Source organism: Syngnathus acus, chromosome 5 (assembly GCF_901709675.1).
Source record: "Syngnathus acus chromosome 5, fSynAcu1.2, whole genome shotgun sequence".
Taxonomy (NCBI): domain Eukaryota; kingdom Metazoa; phylum Chordata; class Actinopteri; order Syngnathiformes; family Syngnathidae; genus Syngnathus; species Syngnathus acus.
This window is the reverse complement of record NC_051091.1, coordinates 10,280,846-10,302,055: the sequence shown is the minus strand read 5'-3', so window position 1 is coordinate 10,302,055 and position 21,210 is coordinate 10,280,846. Positions and strand designations below refer to the sequence as shown.

The 21,210-nt window shown below is 41.0% G+C and overlaps 1 protein-coding gene across 7 annotated transcripts in view; it reads right to left on the bottom strand.

The window, feature by feature from the left end:
* Positions 1–1,447: 1,447 nt before the first annotated feature.
* The window catches only part of atp2b2 (ATPase plasma membrane Ca2+ transporting 2), a 49,566-nt gene continuing 29,803 nt past the window's right edge, over positions 1,448–21,210 (bottom strand). For 4 of the 7 annotated variants that reach the window (XM_037251331.1, XM_037251334.1, XM_037251333.1 and 1 more), the window contains 13 exons: positions 20,340–20,554; positions 20,027–20,269; positions 14,708–14,949; positions 14,332–14,566; positions 11,781–11,960; positions 11,613–11,700; positions 10,942–11,048; positions 10,456–10,647; positions 9,695–9,908; positions 9,369–9,580; positions 9,108–9,215; positions 8,564–8,746; positions 1,448–3,009 (listed from right to left, as the gene is read on the bottom strand). In XM_037251331.1, coding sequence (XP_037107226.1) covers positions 2,698–3,009; positions 8,564–8,746; positions 9,108–9,215; positions 9,369–9,580; positions 9,695–9,908; positions 10,456–10,647; positions 10,942–11,048; positions 11,613–11,700; positions 11,781–11,960; positions 14,332–14,566; positions 14,708–14,949; positions 20,027–20,269; positions 20,340–20,554 — 2,531 coding nt within the window. In that variant the 3' untranslated portion in view covers positions 1,448–2,697. Of the gene's footprint in view, positions 3,010–6,520; positions 6,574–7,438; positions 7,617–8,563; positions 8,747–9,107; positions 9,216–9,368; positions 9,581–9,694; positions 9,909–10,455; positions 10,648–10,941; positions 11,049–11,612; positions 11,701–11,780; positions 11,961–14,331; positions 14,567–14,707; positions 14,950–20,026; positions 20,270–20,339; positions 20,555–21,210 lie in introns of all 7 variants that reach the window. The other 3 variants (XM_037251335.1, XM_037251336.1, XM_037251337.1) reach the window with 3 other exon arrangements.

The following is a 21,210-nucleotide window of genomic DNA, read 5'->3' as shown; positions in this document are numbered from 1 at the left end:
ATGGGTACTTTTACTGTATTTTTGTTTTATTGTGTGTCCTATGAGGAGAAATGACTTTGGAGGTTCCACTATAGATTACATTTGAGTGTTTGGCTTTTTTTTTTTTGGCGGGGGGTGGGGGGGGTTGTTTTTACAGACAATCAAATAAATAAAAGTCATTTGTATCTTGGTCATCTTATTTTCCAACAGGCCTGAGCTGACTAGTAAAGCTTGTGCACCTTCTCTACACAGGATCAACGAGAGGATAGGCGCAACGAGATGGGACATCTTGGAGAGAAGATTGTAAGACTAAAGTGTATTTATTTAGTAGAAAAACGGTTATGATTTGCATAATGAGCCTAGAGACCACACCACGCTTTGCCAGTGACTTGAGTTAATAATAGAAAGAGTACAGGCTTTTTTTAAAGTGGCCTTTTCCTTCCGAGTGCAAAATTTTGGCTTTTTTTTTGTAACGCTCCCTCTGCTGATCGTGTGAATCGGTCAAAGCACAATAAATATTACAACTATACGTGAGCACAGCTGAGATGCTAGAGTACTGTATATTCCGTGACAGCAGGAAGACAAGCTTTGTTAAAACACACAAAAAGCACATCTAGATTTTACACCACGTAAGTTGCCATTCATAACCAAATAGTGCAGAAAAAGTATTTTTTTCTTCTTTTTTGGATGTCTGTATATATGTTTATGTACAGTATATAGAAAAAGAGTCAAAGCAACATTCCATTTTATTATTTTCCCCCTGGAGATGTTTAAAAATGGCCTACAGCGCTGTGAGCCTGTTTGTGGAGGAAAATTAATTAAAATTAATTTGGATTAAAAAAGCAACAACACTATAGCTCAAATTTTAAAGACAGAATAATAGTTATAAAATGATTTCTGTCGGTGGAAAAAGCAAATGAGTAAAGGAGCAAGTTTCACTTAGCAACATGAAATTTGGTCGGCATAACTAACATGAATAGACCCACAAAAAAAAGAGTCAAAAGCCCAAAACCAAATGACATAGGAAGTCTGCCATTTTTTCAGTTGAAGCAGACATTTTAGCCATTTTACGAAATCTTTCAAAGGTCAACTACCCTTAAAAATTTGGTCCAATTGATACTGAATTTGATCAACGTCGACGAGAGAACCGGGTGATGCTAAATTGGGAGCTTTTTGAGTTTTCGCCACAAATATTGATTTCAAGATACAATAGGTCTGCCATTTTGGGTTGAAGTGACAATTTTTGTTTATTTGGGTCGCTTCCATGGGTTTGTCAGAGACAAACAACCCCTAGAAATATTGTCTTGATTCCTCCCAAGTGAAAAGCAAGTCTACCTGAGACTTGGGTGACACCAATCGCCACCCAATTTAAACGCTATAAGCCTTACATGGCGAATAAAAACTCTTGAATCTTCTACTATTTGAGTAATGAATGAAATGTAATGCAATCATTCTTTTTTTGTTGTTTAAAAAATGGCCTACAGCGCTGTGTGGATGTTAGTCTCTCTTACAGAGGAAAGCCATTGAAATTTATTTGGATTTGATGAATAAAAAAATGAAAACTACCACCATGTATCCCAATGACATTGTTTAAAATGATTTCAGTGAGGTCAATAAATGTTCCCTTGCTAATGTGACTCAAGCAGATCATTTTGAAGGTCCTCATAGCAACCTTTAAACTGGAAATAAAAAGTTAGAAGCAGCACTAAAAGAATGATGGAATTATTCCTCGGGTCCCCGTGGAGGCCTTTCTTTAAAAACCAAAAAAAAAACAAAAAAATCAAAGGCAACTCCATTCCAACAATCAAAAAGAATAATACTAAGATTCCACATTTACTACCATTACAGTTTGGTTTCTTTTTGTTTGTTAATCCTCTAAAAATATCTACAATATTTCACAAGATAGCAGGCAAATTCCAGCTCATTTTTTTTCCTATTTTTCCCCCCTCAGTTTATTATTTTTTTTTTACGTTTAATTTTAACCCTCAGCAATAATAACACATCATGTGAGCTTCGGCGTCCCTTCTTCTAGAAACCAGGAAGTATATCTCTAAGTGGTTTGTAAACAAATTACATTCTCTTTTAAGACATAAATAAGTCAAAAGTACTTTCGAGCCATTCCAAGCAGGAACAAGGCAACATGCCGACAAACAAAGATAGAACTCTCTCTACTGTAAATATATTTATGTGTTCATATTTATAGAATATAATCCCGTAAATGCTCGTAAAACGCCGTTGTATTATTTTTGCGCTCCTCTTTTCTTTTTTGGATGGGTGGTGGGGTGGAGGTGCAAAGCTGCTGTGCAAGTTGAGCCCTGGCACCCGGTCACATGATCAAATGTCATGTGATCATGCCACGCAGAAGGAGGAGAAGAAGAGGAGAAAGATGTCCTCACGTCCACCGCAAAAGAATCCAAACGGGTGTGTAGGGGTAGAACCCTTTGAAATAAAACTCGGGCAATGTACATTCATGCAGGAGTGACAATAATAATATAACAATAATATTAATCTGAATATAATTACGAGGAGAGAGATGGTTCCAGTATTTGTCTTCTGCCTCATTGTCGTCAGTCAGTTTGCTCCATCGCAAGAGCGAGACAACCACAAATGCAAGATGGTCGTTTCGCTTTTTCTTAATCTTTTTTTTTTTTTTAGGGGGAGGGGGGGATCGTGCGTACCGATTACTTAAGGAGAGATGAAGGTTATGAAACCATGAGGTTAGAGACTGGTCTCCAAGCTGTGCAAAGGGCTGGCGGGGCTGGATGATGCCGCCGATTTACTGGTGTCGATGGTGAGGTTGATGCCGCTGTCGATTGCGTTGTTGTTCTTGTTGGGCGACGTCGGCTGGCTGGAGTACTTCCCCCTTCGGCGAGCCGAGTCGTCGTCCGTGTCGTCGATGAGCGGGATGTTGGGCGTGGAGTCCTCTATCCTAAACTCGGGCTGCGTCATGAAGTTGTGGATGGAGGTGCGGGAGTCGGGCTTCTCCAGGCCTTCGTAGAGGGAGCTGCGGAATGCGTTCACGACGCGGATCTGCCGTGGGGGGGAGAGGAGCAGATGAGGGGATTAGGAGGATGTGGGACGGCGGGGGCGCGGAGGGATGTGGAAGGAGAGAGCCCTTCATGGATGAAGTCGGAAATCCCGGCTCATTATGCTAATACATAGCCGCCTTATTGGTGTTGGGTCAAAAGGTTACTGCTCCTTTTCATGCTGAATCCAGCAAAGTGGGACATTCACAGATCAAACATGGGTTGTGAATTCTTCCATTCAGGTCCTTGTCAAAGAATAGCAAGTTCTGCCAAAATGTTCAACAGTTGGACAATACCATTCAAATGTTTTTAGGTCAAATTAAGTTCAGATGTAAAGGTTAAAGTGAATTTTAGCTGTATTTTGAAATTTTATCTGAAAGCCCCATATGCGAAATTTTGTGATTAGCATCTGTATTTCATATTCCCAAAATTTGTAAAAAAAAAATATATATATGAAAACAGTACAGTCTGTCATTGTTTCATAAATGACTTTTTTTTTTCATAGAATTAAATTTTTCTATATTTGGTGATTTTTATTATGAATACAAAATAAACATAAATAGTGGTACATTATTGTACGTATATGACCCGGATTACGAATAGTACCTTTTACTCACTAAATTTTCCAATAAAAATGTTCGGGTTCCGAACAGTCTTGGCATGGATTCACGGAAGGCTCAGATTGGCTGCGTACACAGTAGACTATATAAAAACGCTACGACGTTGCACAGTTTTGTTTGAAAAAGAGAAATCACCAAAACCCCTTTGCTTCCCCAAGACCAATATGGCGGCTCATCTTTGTGACATCACATCAACTTCCTCCATTGAAGCTTGTTAATAAGGAGGCAGGGCGAGGGGAGGAGGTCTTTGCTGTGCTTTCACTAAACAGTTCACTCAGGTTGGAGACGTGCACTAAAGGAAAACTGTGAGGAATGTAAAAATCACAAAAAAAAGAACAAAATGACACAAATGCCTGTTATAAGTATACGCTTTTAGTCCAATGTGCTGTATACCTAGAAACAAGCCACGTTAATCAACGTAATGCTCACACACAAAAAAAAAGAAAATAGATAAAATGAATAAATGCGTGGTCGTCGACCACCATTTTGTATCCCACCGGGCACCCTCCAGCTGTCGGCATCAAAAATGATTTGGTTTCTTTTCACACGTTCTACACTGACTATCTGCCCAATCTAATGTTTTATAACAGTGATTTTTACAAAAATAATGTTGACACTGTATTCATTATTATTGCATCTCACTGACAGAAGTTTCTAACACAGTAGACTTTTACAACTCAAGTTTGCACACCCTCTTATAACCGGAAATGCTGCTGAGTCCGACACGCATTCAAACTCATGTTAATTGAAAAGTCTTCTATTTCGAGGAGTGACCCCGCCCTCAAAAAAAAAAAAAAAACTGTTACATTACATTATTTTACAGTGTCAATTACAGCTGAATATATTGAATGTAGTTTTAGCTCCACCCGTCATACACACAAATGCCATTTGTCGATCAATCCAAAGAGTTAAAATCACTCTGACAGCAGCGGAGAGCCGACTATGAAGCCATAGTCTGACACGGTGGGATACAATTCTGGAGAATATCACATGCAAGTTGGAGGAAATCTGGTGGACAAGGTCAGTAAGGAGGAAGGAGGTTAGAACTGAGCCATCCAATCAGGTGCTCTAAAAACCAAACCAAAAAAGTACCAGAGCCAACTCTGCTGACTCTGCATCCACACACTCTGCGTAGACATATAGAGCACAGGGTGGTCCCAAACAAAAGGAGGGCAGGAATGGATTCCACACATACACAAGCAGTGCAGGAGGAGACGACTCACAGCAACATCAAACAGCACACGCATGTTGTGAGATAATGAGCAAACATCGTCATGTACTGTGACGACAATAGGGAAGTTCACACAACCGACATGCAACAAGACAACAAGTAGAGAAAGTTGACACAAAACATGGATGGGAAGAATAGTTAATTTAATGTCTATTCTTTTAATCAGGTCTGACGGTCTCAACTCCATGCATGGACTGGTAAACATTCAAATAAGAGCTTAATCAGTCTATTAGGATAGTTTAATTTTGAAACGGTTTAATGTGCAATGTTGTATAATCTTTCAAATTATGGTTATTTTTTAAATGTGTTCTTGAGGCCCCCCAAAGCATCAGATTATAAAAACAACAAAAAATGTAACACACGACAACTAATACGCTCACGTTTTAGACGCAAAGATATTGAAGAATTTGCCCCTCAAATAAACCCTACAAAATAATTTGCTACACTGCACTAAATGTAATATTTGTATTCAGAAAATACTTTTACTAAAAATATATTTGAAAATCATATATAATTCAACAAAAAAAATTAAATGCACAATAGTTTATTTCGAATTTTCAGTTGAGTTTTTAAATCAAATTTAATGAAAACCATAGTACAGTAATACACTAATTACAGGATTACTTTTTTAAATTCCTGTTGAGTTCTTTACATTTTAAAGTAAGCGTTTATAATTTTAAACACTTTAAAATGTGTATACATTAAAAAAAAAATGCAGGAAACACAGTAAAAGCAATATCATTATTATATTAATATATTCAAAACTACCTGTCGCAGTTTACATTTTTACACTTTAAAAATAATGATCATGCTAATGATACTATTAAATGATGGGTCCTTATAATAATATATGCTATGTATAATCAATTTATCAGTCAAGTTTTGGATCCTCGTTAATAACTAGTCATCGAGTGTTATCAAGACTATCATGTGACAGGATGTCTAACACGTAACACCGATGGAGTGTTCCAAGTCGGCGGGACGTTGAATTCGCCAATTGTCACTGTGGCTGCAGACGATGTACCCTATGTGTCTGTAACCATGGTGACATGACACTCAATTACACAACAACATGAAGCAACAAGACGGGGGTGAATACATTTTATGGTCGCTTCACATTTAATGTAAAATTGAGAAAATACGAATAAGAGTAAATAAAAGCAATGTCTGACAAAGGAAGGCATTTTAGTTAGCAGAGTATCATCTTTACACAATGTATAATTGCTTTGGACCCCAAATAAACCATCACCAAGTGAGGATCAATTAGAGTAGTGCTAATTAGTAGCACATCTTAGCATTAGCATAGTTCCTCTCACCTGTTGACACCAATCAGGATTTATGTGATTAAATAGAACAAAACTGGACACTATTGTTTTTAAACCTAATACCATTGAAAAAATTATTTCACCGCTAACATGTTTAGCATGTTCGAGATTTCTTTTTAGATGAAATAAGACAAGACCCTTGAATGAAGTAAACCATTGCAGCTCATACTTGAATGTTTACCATCAGTGAAATTAGTTTGCGTTAGCGTCCGTCAAGACATAAACGGGTCAGTTGGGATGCCAGTGGTAATAGGTAGTGGTCGAGAGGTGGTGGTGGGGTTGAATGGGCATGTGGGTTGTCGGTTTTATGGGAATATGAGCAGAGGGAGACAAACTCACAACCTGAAATGTCACGCCGTGGGTATCACCCTTAGTCCCGCGCTCCTAGCACTCTGAGGAAACAGACAACACATCGACCAATGAGAGGACAGTACACCAGAGCATGGAAGGAGATTTGAGATCCAGCGTGAATAGCAACAAGACAGAAATATGCAAAGAAAAAGCAGAAGAAAAGCAGAAAATTAAAAATAACGTTTCAGGGACTACACCCCCACCAAAATATGTCCGATTGGTTTAAAGAAACTGGAACCTCCAAAGTGGAAACCATTATTTGTAAAACTAATATTAATGACCAAAGGAGTGTTTTCGGTTACATTTTAGAATTTGATCTGCCGTACAAGTGTAAAAACAACTGTTACATACAAATGAAATAGAGCAAAACTACCTTTGAAAAACTGACAAGACTACATCCTTTAAATGCTCACTAAGATTTGTGAAGGTGGTTTTCAGTTACACTTTTTGGAAGCTCCTTGGTGGTTTTAAAATGTTTAGCAAAGTACAGATGACCTCATTGACCGTACTTTATCTTGTTTATTAGCTCAAAAGCAGACCAGTACTAGCATTCTGCTTTTAATCAATCTAACTATTGAATAATTAGTCGCCGTAGAGGTGTCACTTTAATTGATTAATTGACAATTAATCGCAAATTGCTTCGTATTTTAGTTATCAAGAAATCGTCTCGAGATATTTTTTTAATTATAGATTGTTACGATTTCATGCTCGCAAAAGCAATAATTCTCCGATTTCGCTAGTCACCGAAACACTGATTCAGGCTCACTGAGCTGATGTCTGAAATGTAAAGGCATCTATGTTTAAAAGTGTTGAACTTTTGAGGCTCCACCATGTTTTTAGTATAACGGGGCTGATGTTCCTGAATGCCAGCAGACAGACAAGCAGACTGACAGAGTTCTGACTCACGGCCAGTAGACGGAGCAGCAGCGCTTGTAGGAGAAGAAAGGGCATTGGACAAGGACACGTGACTAGGACTAGAAACATTGGTTACATCCTGGTTCTGGCTGGTAGTGGACGATTGGCGTCTCAGAGCTCCCGCCCCCTGAAAGGAGGTGCCGCTCTTGAAGGTGTTGACTACTTCGATCTGCAGGAAGTAGAGAGCGGAACAGGAGAGGACAAATGGCAGCTTGGGGTGAGCGCGGCGAGTCCAAAGACAACAACAAAGCACAACATGTCCTGATTGCGATGAGACGAGGCTGAAGGTCAGGGAGTTTCATCACCTCGGGAGAAGGGTCTGGCTTTGAGCTTCTCAGCCTGACCGGCAATAGAAATACTATATATATTTTGAGTATTTTTATTTGATTTGTCAACCTGAAAGATTTTTTTTCTTTAAACCAGATTAAGGAAAATAAAGGCGAGTGGTGTGCAAATACTACAACAAAGTTAATGTAATCAGTTAATCATAATAATTTGACTTAATTTCATTCACTAAAATTTGTTATCTTTACATTTATGTGAATAATTATATTATTATTATTATTATTATTATAGTAACATATGACAATCTCACATGAATTCATTTGAGGAGCAACTTTCTAATTTTGAGGAGCAATTTTATTCTGGGGACCTGACACAAGGTTTTTATTTAATAATAAAGCAAAAAATCTGTTGAGCTGTAAATTTAATAACATACTATATTTTGCAGTCCTCAAAAGTTAAAATCAAACCAGGCCTGTATTCTGACCTTTTTTTGTAATTATCTTTACGGTCCCTTGCAGGACATCGACCTGTGTTACCATGGCGATGCTATAACTTTACCCAGGACCATAAGCGACATACACAGTGAGATGAAAGCATTGAGTGCACAACAGTCAGATTGTCTCGAATATCACAGTGATCATGGTCTGTAGGGCTCAGGATCCAAGGACCATCTTCTTGGGGCTTCTCGTGGGTTCACGCGAGAGTCGCGTGTCTGTGAACTTATCTTGAGAGCAAATATTTTCCATTACAGAGTAGGGTAACAAACATTGAACATAATTTAGACTAGGTATGAGATGTCGTGTAGCGTAAAACTGTAAGTGAGCACCCCACCTGAGTCTGAATCCGGTTGAGTCCCCGGAACCAGAGGATCTGGCCTCTCCTCAGCTCCCTCTCCGCGTGGTCGATCTCCTCGTTATCTTCGTTTACGTCCTCCTCTGGGTGTTCGTCCTTGTGGCTGAGCTGGCCGGCCCGCCTTAGGAAGCGCAGCTTGCTGTTGGGTATTGTGGCGATCACCTGAGACCCGCAGAGATGTTGACGTTTACATTGTGTGTGTGTGTGTGTGTGTGTGTGTGCGTGTGTGTGCGTGCATAGATGTTACATGCAATTAATAAATGTGATTGCTAGTATAATCATCCACACTGATTTGCTTTGCAATAAGGTGTATTAGCTCCCACTGCCTGAGCTAGGATTTTTTCCCTTGAAGTGGGCCAGGGGGTCCGCAAAAAGAAAAAATTTACAAATTCAAAACGTACTTCAAAAATGCATATTTTTAACAATTATATTTTTCAGATGATAAATCCCGAATATGAGCCCTGTTATGGATAGGGGCGCTGAGAATTGGTGCGTACAAATTGTGATGGGTTTTGTTCGTTACCTGCCCCCACACGAGTTCCCCCAAGCCGAGGAAAACACACCACATCCATTTCTCCAGGTCCAGAGGTTGGCAGCTGAAAGGTTTCCCTCCAAACTGTACAATTATTATCTAACCACAAATAAAAATAACAAGGACACAAAGGAACATGTTTAATATTTGTATATTGTGTACAAATGAATTCATGCTGTCAAAATTTGTTTAGGAATTTTACACGCATTGGTTCTAATTGACTACCAAAGAATAGTGAAATAACTAACTTACCTGTACGGCGAAGGTGCCGAAAACGATGGAGCAGAAGATGGGGTTCCTGAAGATGCCTTCAAAGACGTTGCGCTCGCCGTGTATCTTACGGGCGTTGATCTCATTAAAGAGCTGCATCATGACGAAGGTGTTGAAGATGATGGTGTAGTGCTCCGAGGGAGGCGCGTGGAGGGGGGCGTTGCGCCCGCTGTCAATGTCAAAGATCTGCTCACCTGTGGGAGGAAAGCAAAGTATGAAGTCATGCTATATATGCAAATTAATTCGACCACCTGCCCAGCAACACTCGATAACCCTAAGTGCAGTGTGAAAAGGGCTTTAGCACCTACCGATGAAAAGGAGGAGAAAGATGATGATGAGCTGATAGACGCCGTGTCCCAGAATGTTCTTGGTCATGGTGCTGGAGATGAGAGGCTTGTTACGTCCGTATGGCCTCCTCTTGAGCAGGGACTCCGTGGGGGGCTCGGTGGCCAGGGCCAGCGAGGCGAACGTGTCCATGATCAGGTTGACCCAAAGCATCTGCACTGCTTTCAGGGGTGAGTCCTGACAAGCAGAAGATGCACGTTAAACCTCCACCAAGTCTAGACATGATCATGTGATCGATAGATCAATTAGGCTCAATATGGTAAAATGTAGGACGTATGCTGTTTTATGGCTAAAGGGGCAGAATGGAGAACAAATTGTTTGACTTGCTTCATTTGTTTAAGATTAACAGCCACAAGTTGAGACCGGTTTGTGCTTTAGCTGCCCCCCAGATGAGTGCCCCGCTAAACATAGTCGTGGAAAATGGGCTATTTTAAGAAGCTCTTAATAAGGCCTGTCACCTGCTTGTGTGGGTTTTCTTCAGGTACTACAGCTTCCTCCCACATACCAAAAACATGCATGTGAAGATCATTAAAGACTTGAAACTGTTAATGAGTGCGAATGCGAGTGTGAATTGTTGTTTATACGTGCTGCTGTCGACAGGGACAAATTGTACCCGGCTTCTCGCTGAAAGTCAGTGTGACTATGAAGGACAAGTGCGCAAATGAAGTACTGTAAAACTGCACTGCTGCATTCTGAGGAGTCTTATTATTTCTTCCGTCCGTACCTGTGTGATGCAGGCGCCTGTGAATGCCACGATGACGGCGACCACGTTGACCGTGAGCTGGAACTGGAGGAACTTAGAGATGCTGTCGTAGACGTTGCGGCCCCACATCACCGCCTTGACGATGCTGCTGAAGTTGTCGTCGGTCAGGATGATGTCGGACGCCTCCTTGGCCACGTCGGTGCCGGCGATGCCCTTGAGGAGGAGTGTGGGGATATTATTTTACCAAACATTTTTGACAGGGATTGTATCCTGACATTTGTCAAGGGGAATCAGTACAAATCGCCTCAGTGCCACTATGACAAAACTGATTATGCCAAGGGCACAATAGTTTGGGCATCAGCTGCAGTGATGTTGTGTCTCCCCTGACATCCTCTAGGGGGAGCTCATCATCTTTACAGAGGCAACCGCACATATCGAGAGGTGAAGAAGATCCATCTGCAAATGTGAGGTGCGCTCTATCTCTAGGTGGAAAATAGTTTTGATTACCATGGCAAAGCCGACATCAGCCTTCTTCAGGGCCGGCCCGTCATTGGTCCCGTCGCCTGTCACCGCCACCACCTGCCTCTGTTCCACCATGGTGCTGTCAATAATACCTGTCACACACATAGCAACATGTTATTTGTGCAGATATGGCAATTGGACTAAAAATAAAAATGTTTTTGTTTTCAATAAAAAAATTATTTCAAGAACAAGGCTGTAATAAGAATAAAGTCACATGGTATAAATGAACTTGGCTCCTAATCTTAAATTGTGCTGTTTTATGTGCCAGTGAAACAGCATGGTGGGCATGACTGCAGCGAGCCAAATATTTTATTTGGCTTTGTGGGTGTTTTATAATTAATGCAGAGCCATGAAAATTTATGAGTGTAAATGAACTTGGAGATTTTTGGGTACTCCTTTCTGTGCCAAGGAAAAAAAGCATGGTGGGAATGACTTAAGTGGCCTATCTCCATTTTTTTTTACTGTGTTTTAAAAATCAATTAAGAGCAAAATGGACAAGTTTTTTTTTTTTAGTGGGTATGTTTCAATTCGTACCAAGAAAACAGCATGATGGACATGACTGTTGTATCTGTGCCTTAGTCACACCATTCACCCACCCCTACCCTGTGAATTCCACCTAGCAACAAGTGATGCCACCAAGACAAATGCGTGTTTACCTTTAACCAGTGTGTGTTTGTCAGTCGGGGAGGATCTGGCCAGGACGCGCAGTTTCGGCCAAACCTTATCAATGCGTTCCTGCTCCACCTGAACACAATTAAGCGCATAGAGTGAGTGATGTTTTGTTTTCTCAGGGTCAACTCTTCCAAGGTCAGGCAGCAGCGTACCTCTCCCTTTTCGTTACGGATCCTCCTGTTGAACTCCTTGCCATCAATGCAGAGGAAGTCCTCCCCGGGATGGATAATGCCGCACTTGATGGCAATGGCCCTAGCCGTATTTATGTTGTCGCCGGTCACCATGCGAACGGTGATGCCCGCGCGCTGGCACTTCCGAATGGCATCCGGCACCTGCAGAAGTGCACAAACAGAGACGTGCAGGGTCACAATATGTATTTCACGAGCATTCAGACATATTTTTCTACAGATTTTTTACACTCAGCCAAAAAATCTATTTTATGGATTTGTTCTGATGTAAGCACAGGAGTTTGTTCTTCTCCCTGATTTCATTTCATTTTATTATATCCTACTGAAGTAATATTGCGCTGCCTAAGATACTGTCAGTTTGTACAATAAAATAAAAATAATCATTTTTAGTCGCCTACTGGGGATTTCTTGTTTCTTATACATGGCCCAGTGGGAACATTCTCTTCACATGACAGATCAGAATTAATGTCCAAAATACAAGTACACTACGCGCTGTATGCAGTGCACGTAGTTGTTGCGGCAAGCTCTCCGCTACCCGCATGTGATGCGGAAGAGCATGGCTGATCCGCTGGGAGATATTATGTATGGAGATTGATGCATGTGAGATGCCAACATGTCCTCCTCTCTGGCAAAGGTCATTGTGGGCGAGCTGCGCTCTCCAAACCCACACATCTACAAACACAGAGGCGGACCGATGCATACGTTTGACTCGCGAGTTACTTGGGCATGTTCCACATACTTTTGCCTTTTTTTTTTAAATCACAGAAATGCACCAGCACAATTACATGACTAGGCCAAATTAAGCCTCTCTCGTGTACACAAACACATTTTTATTTATATTCATTTAACCTTTATTTAACCAGGCAAACAATTAAGAACCAATGTAATGCACTCGATTTGTCATCTTCATGTCTGCCGGTCATCAGAAAAAAAAAAGCGGTTAGAGCAAAAAGCACAACAAGGATTTACTGCAAGAGCAATTACACTCAGCTCGGCCACCATAGTCATAATCTCCCGAGGTTGTTCTTCTTATTAAATTTTCTGTTTAGGTTTTCTCCTCTCCTCCCCCATCTCGGGCAGCCCTCCAGACTAGCCGGTCATCAAAACAAGCTCCCTACAATTGCTCTAATTGAAAAAGAAGACGAGCAAGAGAGAGAGTGGCGGGGTGTTCGCAAACAGGATGAAAAGAAAAAGAGGCTGAATAATTCAACATGGCTGTCCTGTACCTGCACGAGAGATGCCAAACCAGGTCATACAGATATTTCCTTCAAGCACAGTTCTGCTTCTGGTAAGACCAAGTCTTTTGTAAACAACTCGACACCGCAGATTGCTTTGCCCTTGACATATGATCCAAATACATCCATTTTGTGCAGTGCTTATCCTGTTCAAGGTCATGTAAAAAAAGGCTAGGCCCTAACTCTGATGAATTGGGCAAAAAGAAAAGTGCACTGGTCACCAGTCAATTCTAAGGCTGATTAATGGAAGGGTGTAGAGTGCAGATATATTCACGATTTTGGTAATGGAGCAAACAATCCAGTCGCAAGATTGAAAGTCTAGATAATTTTTTTTAAGCATGAGTGGCTTGACATAGGTTAACCAATTTGGAGTAAGCGTGTTTTGTTCAAAAGTGGATCACGGTAATGCTTGATGTAGAAGGAAGCGATCTGCCTATTCCACTGCTTGGGCAGCTCATCGTGTCATCTATTGCATCACACAACATCTGAGGCTTTAACTTGGTTGGGAGGTTGGTGTGAGTGAAGACTTTGATGTATGTGGCTGATGGTGGTCCCATTATTGATTATTATTATTTTTTTCAAGTTAGCTATTGAACATGACCTTCCACGCCTTCCCCTTAAAAACGTACTTGATGAATACATCTGTAAGTGGCAGTATACGGTTGGATCCCAGCTAATAAATATAAATATGCAAAAAAACAGGTACTTTTAGTCTAAATGCTGCAAATATTATCAAAGAATACTGTCTTAAACTCTCCATTTAAGAATGTCCTTGGGAGAATTTCAATTGTCCAGTGCATCCATTTTACAAGAGGAACAAGGGCAACATTTTTCATTTTGATGATTGTGGTGTCCTCTTTAAGCATCTTTTGTTGCAGCTGATTTAAGGACATCCCACTGGTTTAAAAGCTCCGGGTTTTTTTTCTTATGTATTCTGTATTTCTGTTTATTTCCAAAAGGCAAAGCAATGCTAACGATAACAACATCAAAGGACAATGCAAGCCAGCGGCCTCAAAGGATGATACGATTGAACCGTAACCATGGTAACTAAAGGGCACATGTACAGTAACTAATGTGACAGACGGAAGACAGACTTGTGGACGAGCAGGCCGAGGAAATAAATAATTTCCAGTAAAGGTCATTTCGGTACCAGATAACAAATTCATTTCGGCATATTGAAATATTAAGGTGCTGATCCTAGTCCCAGTACAAGTCTTACCTTATAAACAAAACAATAGCAAAGAGATTTTACTAGCAACAAATCCCAAAACCCATCCTACCTCTGGCCTGACGGGGTCTTCGATCCCGACGACGCAAATGGCCGTGAGGTTGCTGAGGATGTTGTTTTCGTCATCCCAGTTAGGTTCGGGGTCGCTGGAGAAATCGCGATATGCCACGCAGATGGTCCTCAGGCCGTCGCAGGCCATGGGCTCGATCACCTTCTTCACCATCTCGTCCTTGTCCCGTGGACGGAAAACCCGAGGCTCGCCCACCTCGTTCAGAATTTGGCTGCATCTATAGGATTTAAGAATCAAGTCTACCAAAACCTTTCATATGATATACTATTTGTAAACTAGTGACTGCCTCTCTAATATATATGTACCCCAATTAGTCACTATTCATTCATCCCATCTGCATTTGAGTAAATAATCTTACTTTTTTAGGACGATCTCAGACGCTCCCTTGCTGTACATGCGGAAACCCCCGTCGGCCAATTTGATGACAGTGCTCATGGACTTCCGCACCGAGTTGAAAGTATACACTTTGTAGAGTTTCTCCTCTGGGATCTGGTTCCTGATTGGCTGGTAATCTCGCTTCAGGCCCAGTACCAATCCCAGCAGGCCACACTCCGTCTTGTTGCCCACCTGTTTCGGCAGACCGCCTTCCTTATCCGGGGGCTGCAAAAGCAGACGCATGAGAAAGGTTATGAGTGTTTGTGTTGTGAGATAAAATCAAATGAACCTGCTCTTTTTTTTCCCAGGCAAGCAGTCGACCTTCTGTATTATCACATCGAAGCAATGTCTGAACATGTCTTTTTGTCACGAAGCTCGCATTAATCTCGCAGTTACTAAAAGGAAAAGCTGACACAAAAAAGAAATATCTGTCCTCTTATACAACAAGTTCCCTTTCAGCCAGCGTCAAAACTCAAATCTCATCAATGTCAACATCCCACATACTTTACTGACGTCTTAAAGCAAGCACATTCACTCATCTCAAGATCACATCAGGATAGCGAGCAATGTGCATTCGCACTCATTTATCATAAGGAAGGCCTGCTTCAACACTCTCCAGGTTGTTGTTGTTGGGTTTTTTTTTGGTGCATCAACGATTCTCAAGGTGCAACTCGAGTAACCGCAAAAACAAAAAATTGTTTAGTGGAAATTGGAAAATACTACAAACAAAATCAAGTCATTGCTTTATATTTTGCAATCAATTATACATTTCTGATCCATTTCGAGCCACTTGCGTTTTTTATATTCAGGCAGATCATATCAGTGGCTTATTCACCAATTCAGAAGTAGAATAGCAATCAACCATCTCCTCGACATCGATTATATCAAACTCTATACCAAGAACGTAAATTGATTCTCTGAATCAACATCCATATCCATTTCTATCATCGCAATCCCTCGGTTGTACACAAAACGGAAAGTCAGGGGCCGTGGGCCAGTGAGCATGACCGGCACCATCCAGAAGGAACAAGTTTCCAAGAATACTTCAAGATGATGCCCCCCCTGGACGAGCTGCTTAGTGAATGCCTGAGGCAACAGAAGCCCACTAAAGAGAAGAAGCCAGATGGACTTGTCTGTCAAAGAATGTAGTCCAACTCGTGCAATATTCTACCACTTGTACTGCAAAGTGATTTTGCAATCTGTTCCATGAAGCAGCCAGACTGGATGAAGACAATTATTCCATTTGCTCATTAGCCAAAGACAGACAGCAGCTCACTGATGTCAATATCGATCAATTACGAGAGTCTTCATTTGTTTTTCGTTTTTCTCACCACATACTCACAGTGATGTTCAACGTGCCACACAGCTAAACACGAATCGTAGCGAGATAAAAGTGATTGGAATTTTAATCACTGAAAACACTTTATGTGATTTCTTTTGTTCCCCTCTCAGCTGGAGCTCCTCGGCTGGTGCCAGCCGCTGAGAGACAGCCATGTAAATATGGCCGCAGCGAAATGAATCAACATTTATTATTCCTATGCGGGAAGTCCAAATATTGAATTGCTCTTTGTAGAAGTGGCTCAATCTTTTCTCTATACCGAGGTCCAGTTATCTTGCTGGATTTTATTACGGTACCTTACCTTTAACTAGGTCTGAAGTTTATTTAATTCATTATCGACAAATAAATCATTAAAAAAAGCATTTAATCACACTAAAGTTTTCACAATGCGCAAATTCCAGTGTTGTGCCGGTGTTTTGGTGTGTTTATTGATTTGAGATTCATTTGTAGATTTTTCTGATCCTGAGTAAAAACACAACAGAATGGAGTTCAAAAAAAGTCTTCCCGGCAGTTAAGGCGGGTGAGATTTCGCTAAGGTTGAAGAATGACGCGACTTCCTTTCTGTCACCGAGAGACCAACGTTGGCACGGTTTTGCTGCCGTTGGCAAGTTTCGGGGCCCGCTCGGGCTGAGGACCAGCTGCCCTCTCCCTGGTCTTCGGGTGTCCCCGCGGGCAAAGACATATGCCAAAAGGAGAGCTGGCAACTTCACTTCCTGTTCATTTCCTTGCCTCCTGTTCCTTGCACTTCTTTTCTTTCGCCTTGGTGATCTATACCCCTCCCTCTCAATGACCTTCTTCAATTCCCCTCTAACCCTTTCTCTTCCACCCCATCCCTCTCGTGTATATGATACACTCGCGCTTCTTCGCGTGAGCTGTACAGGCCAACTGGGCTGAAGCCCGGAGGTGTGCTGGAGGGCACCGAAGCGCTCTCGCGGTCCATGATGAAGACACTTGTCACTCGAGTGCAGTCTTACAAATCCTCCTCCGCTCTCACAGTATCATGTCACCATCTTGTCTGCCTCTCTTTGCTCCAGTTCTTCATTTCCTGCTCTCTCTTCCCACTATGTCCTTCTCATTTGAGACACTACTTTATCAGGGCAAGGTAAATGGGTCCTATAAAAATAAAATATATAAAGTGTAATAAAACGCTTTGAAAAAATCTAAAATGCAAACAAAACAAATAAAAAAGAAGTCGTGCGTTAAAAACGTAAGTACAACTGATTTGGAATTAAATTGAATTAGTATTTAACAACACTCATAAAAATATTTAAAATAAACTAAACCTTTTAAAATGCCTACAGTAAAAAAACTAAAAATATTAATTCAACAAAAAAAGAATATGTATTTTAAAAATCACAAAAATTTTAAATACATTTTATAGGTTAACAGTATTTTTTTCTGTGCATTCTGTGTTATTTTCCATTTTCTTCTGTGCTATTTAAATAATGATGGATACTACATATGTTGGAAAATACAGTCGGTAAAAAAAAACCAACAATTATTCAACACGGACTATGTGGCCTTGAAGCAAAAAAAAAAAGAGTGGCACAAATGTCATTAGGATCTCTTAACGGTTAAAAAATAAAACCCTGTCACAAAAAACACATCACTGTATTCTTCACGTGCTCTGTGTCCAAACATTTCCCTTTAGTGCAGTCAAAAATAACCTCTCAAGAGATACTTGTAAAATATAAGTGGAATCAGATTGTGCGTAAAAAGAGCAAAAAGACAACGATATAAATATCACTTTCACTGTGAAGAGGCGGTTTGGTCCCTGCGGGCCAATCATGAGAATATCTCTTGCCATTCTACTGAAGAATATCTGGACTGGCCCGATTTCATGAAAGAGGTCTGTTTACTTTTCCTTTAGGCTCGACTGATTATCGCCAAACAAACCGTGGATAAGTAATACTGGCGTGGGCTTCCATATCATAATCGCGCATATTAAAAATTATATCACCAGTGGCACCGGTCAGCCCAGAAAAACGATCAGTGGAAGAGTGGAATAAAAAAAAAACGGAGATGCTGTTAAGCTCTCATAAAAGTCTCAATATAACGATGACGTGCCGTCAACTCTGATGGGAAGGAGGGCTGCAAATTCTTAAAAGAAGGGATGATGAGCAAACTATGTTAATTACTATGCGAGGGTGGCTTTCATTTACGAGACACTCCAGATGACAAATGGAGCCTAAATGAACCTCCGTGCTGAGCCAAAATGAGCAATGCTTCATAATAGAAAACACATTGTGGCTTTTTTTCTGTTGTTCTGTTATGCCATTTATCACCATCAGTGGTAATTTTTCTCAGAGCACATGCTGGTGGGGAGGAAAAAAAAAAGTTGTATTTTATATTGGAATACAGAGCAGTAAATCGTCTTATCTTCACTTTTGGGGTGTGGCTGAGCTGAAGCATTCCCAACTGACTTTGGGTAACAGGCAGGGACTAGTTTGACCTCAATAGCCAATCACAGCGCACTGAATAAGACTCAACTAAGAGGCCCAAATATTTATGTATAATAAAGCTGATGTGTTTTGATTGGAATAAAAATAAATGATTGCTTGAGTTTGTTAAAAAAAATATATACATGGGAACATCACCTTGGAAAATAATATTGAGAGGGGCAAAAAAATTGCAATTATCTTAGTATTCAAAATCTTTGAGCCATTGTGTCAATGTTTGTGTAGGTGTGTTTTGGCCACAACCTTTCCACACACTTCATTGTTGTACAGTGTGTGTGTAAATAATGTATTGAGTGTGTGCTAACCCCTTGCTACAGAAGATGCATCTCTATTCATTCATTCATCTCCGGAACCTGAGGCCTCATAGTGGCTGGATTATGAAGACATAGCAGCGGTAAGGATATGAAAATTCTATGCTGCATTCTTTTCCTTTGTGCTGCCGCCGCTGTGTGCAATGGCCATCAAAGACTTCCAGAGCCATCTTGGCATCTCAGTGGATTGGCCTCTTATATAAGAACACAGCGGCTAACATACTGCAGGGCTGGCGGCGCGCTGAGGGAGCGGTGGGGGCGTCAAGAGCTAAATATTGCTCTGAAATGTCTCCTTATTCAGCTCCCAGGATGAACTTCCTTCCTTAATTGCATGCTTTGCTTTTTGTCTTCATTCAAAAGCTACTAAAGAAAGAATGCATCCATATTTATGCATGTATGCGTGTTAATGCATGCTTGCATGGATGGATGATCACGCCTGTGCTCGTGAATGGTTAAATAGGTGGAGATTTATTTTTTTTATCGGATGTGCTCAAAGCGTTTTACAGCGTCTTTTTGTTCACACACACGCATGTAGGCTGAGGAAAAGAAATGTTTTTACTATTTCTGATTATGGCAATTGCGTGCATTTAGCATGGTCAGCTAGTAGCTTTTTCAGTCCCACCAGTTTTGTAGACTGTTTTGGAGCGCATGGGAAGCATTTTGAAGGGACAGCATGACGTGCAGGATAAGTGGATGAACCGAAGATGGTTTTTTTTTTTTTTATGCAAACTGCTTTTCGATTTTGAATCCGACTCCATCTCTCAAGTTCTCCCCAGCACCAATCTGCCGTCTGCTGCACTCGGACAGATTGGATCCAACTTCAGTCTGCTACATTTTGAATATCAGATTAGAGTAAAATGACACAAGGGCTCTCAAGGTGACAAGTTTGAGCGATGCCTACTGCATGTAAAAAGGCAGCCAAGGACACTAACTGCTTGACTGCCTTCATATCTCCAAGGTGTCGGTGGAAGCGCGGCATGAAAGTTTTTCTCTTCCATCAGATGAAGAGGAAAGACGGATAGTGTGCATTGCAAAAATAATCATTTGGTCAAGTCTTCTTAGAAAAAAAGTCCACATCAAACATCAGGAGTCTATTGTAAACACAACTAAATGACATTACCAATCAATTATATATATATAATTTCATTCTATAGCATTAATATATAGTAGAGAGACTAAAATGCTTAACTTACGAGAATTTTAGTGGTGTAGGCGCTGTTGATGGAGATGGAATTGACAAGCAGGTCCAGCGATTTGGGAGGCAGGACCCCCGGCTCGGGGATCTCCTTGTAGTGCACGTCGCCGATGTAACACTGCACCGCCGTCATACGGTTGGTGGTGAGCGTGCCCGTCTTGTCGGAGCAGATGGCGGTGGCGTTGCCCATCGTCTCGCACGCGTCCAGATGACGCACGAGGTTGTTGTCCTTCATCATTTTCTGTTAATCGAAACAAAAACTGTCATACAAAGGCAAATTATTGAAAAGGTGCAGTAGTGCCGGTCATCACCTTAACGGAGTAGGCCAGAGAGATGGTGACGGCCAGTGGCAAACCTTCGGGCACGGCGACCACCAGCACGGTCACGCCGATGATGAAGAACTTGACGAAGTACTGGATGTAGATGGGCGTGCATTCGGGCAGCCAAGGACGCTTCTGGATGACAAAGGCGTCGATGGCGAAATACAACACCAGGATGATGACTGTGATGGCCGACATGAGCAAACCTGGGAAAATATACCACAACCCACTGTCGTTAAAACGCTGTCTTGAAACCCGAATTTAAAAATCCTACTTTGAATGCCCAAATATACAGAACAGATAATTTGATGATCATTCTTTTTCTAAATAAATAGAAATATTATCTGCACACAACAATTTCAATGGAAAACAGGTTGTACTAAAACATAATATCTACAGCAGTATCTGGATATATGGACATTAATCATGGCGCCTCCAGGCAGCAAGTAAATATAAAGCGTAATCATTCAAACCTAATCTTGCTTAGTCGCCCATTCGGAAGGTCAACTACTAGAAGCGCTTTAATCAGTCTTTGTATTTGGATTAAACTCAGTCGACAAATGTGAGCGATTCCCTTTGGTGGGAATCAATATTTTTTTCCCCCTATCGAGCAAGCAAGCAGCTTGTTTGAGGAAAGAAAAAGAATTGACACTGCACACCTGCACAATCGGGTGTATTATAATGCATATCCATGATATATATGTTATTGTTGCAATTTATGCTATCGTGCCCAGTTCTTGGGAATTGTTTGTGGCTACAACAGCTTGTCTTTTTTGTGGGAAGACTTTGTGTACCGCATTACATCCATCTACTCGATGCAATTTCTGCTTGTCCGGCAAGATATGACCAACATTAATGGTGT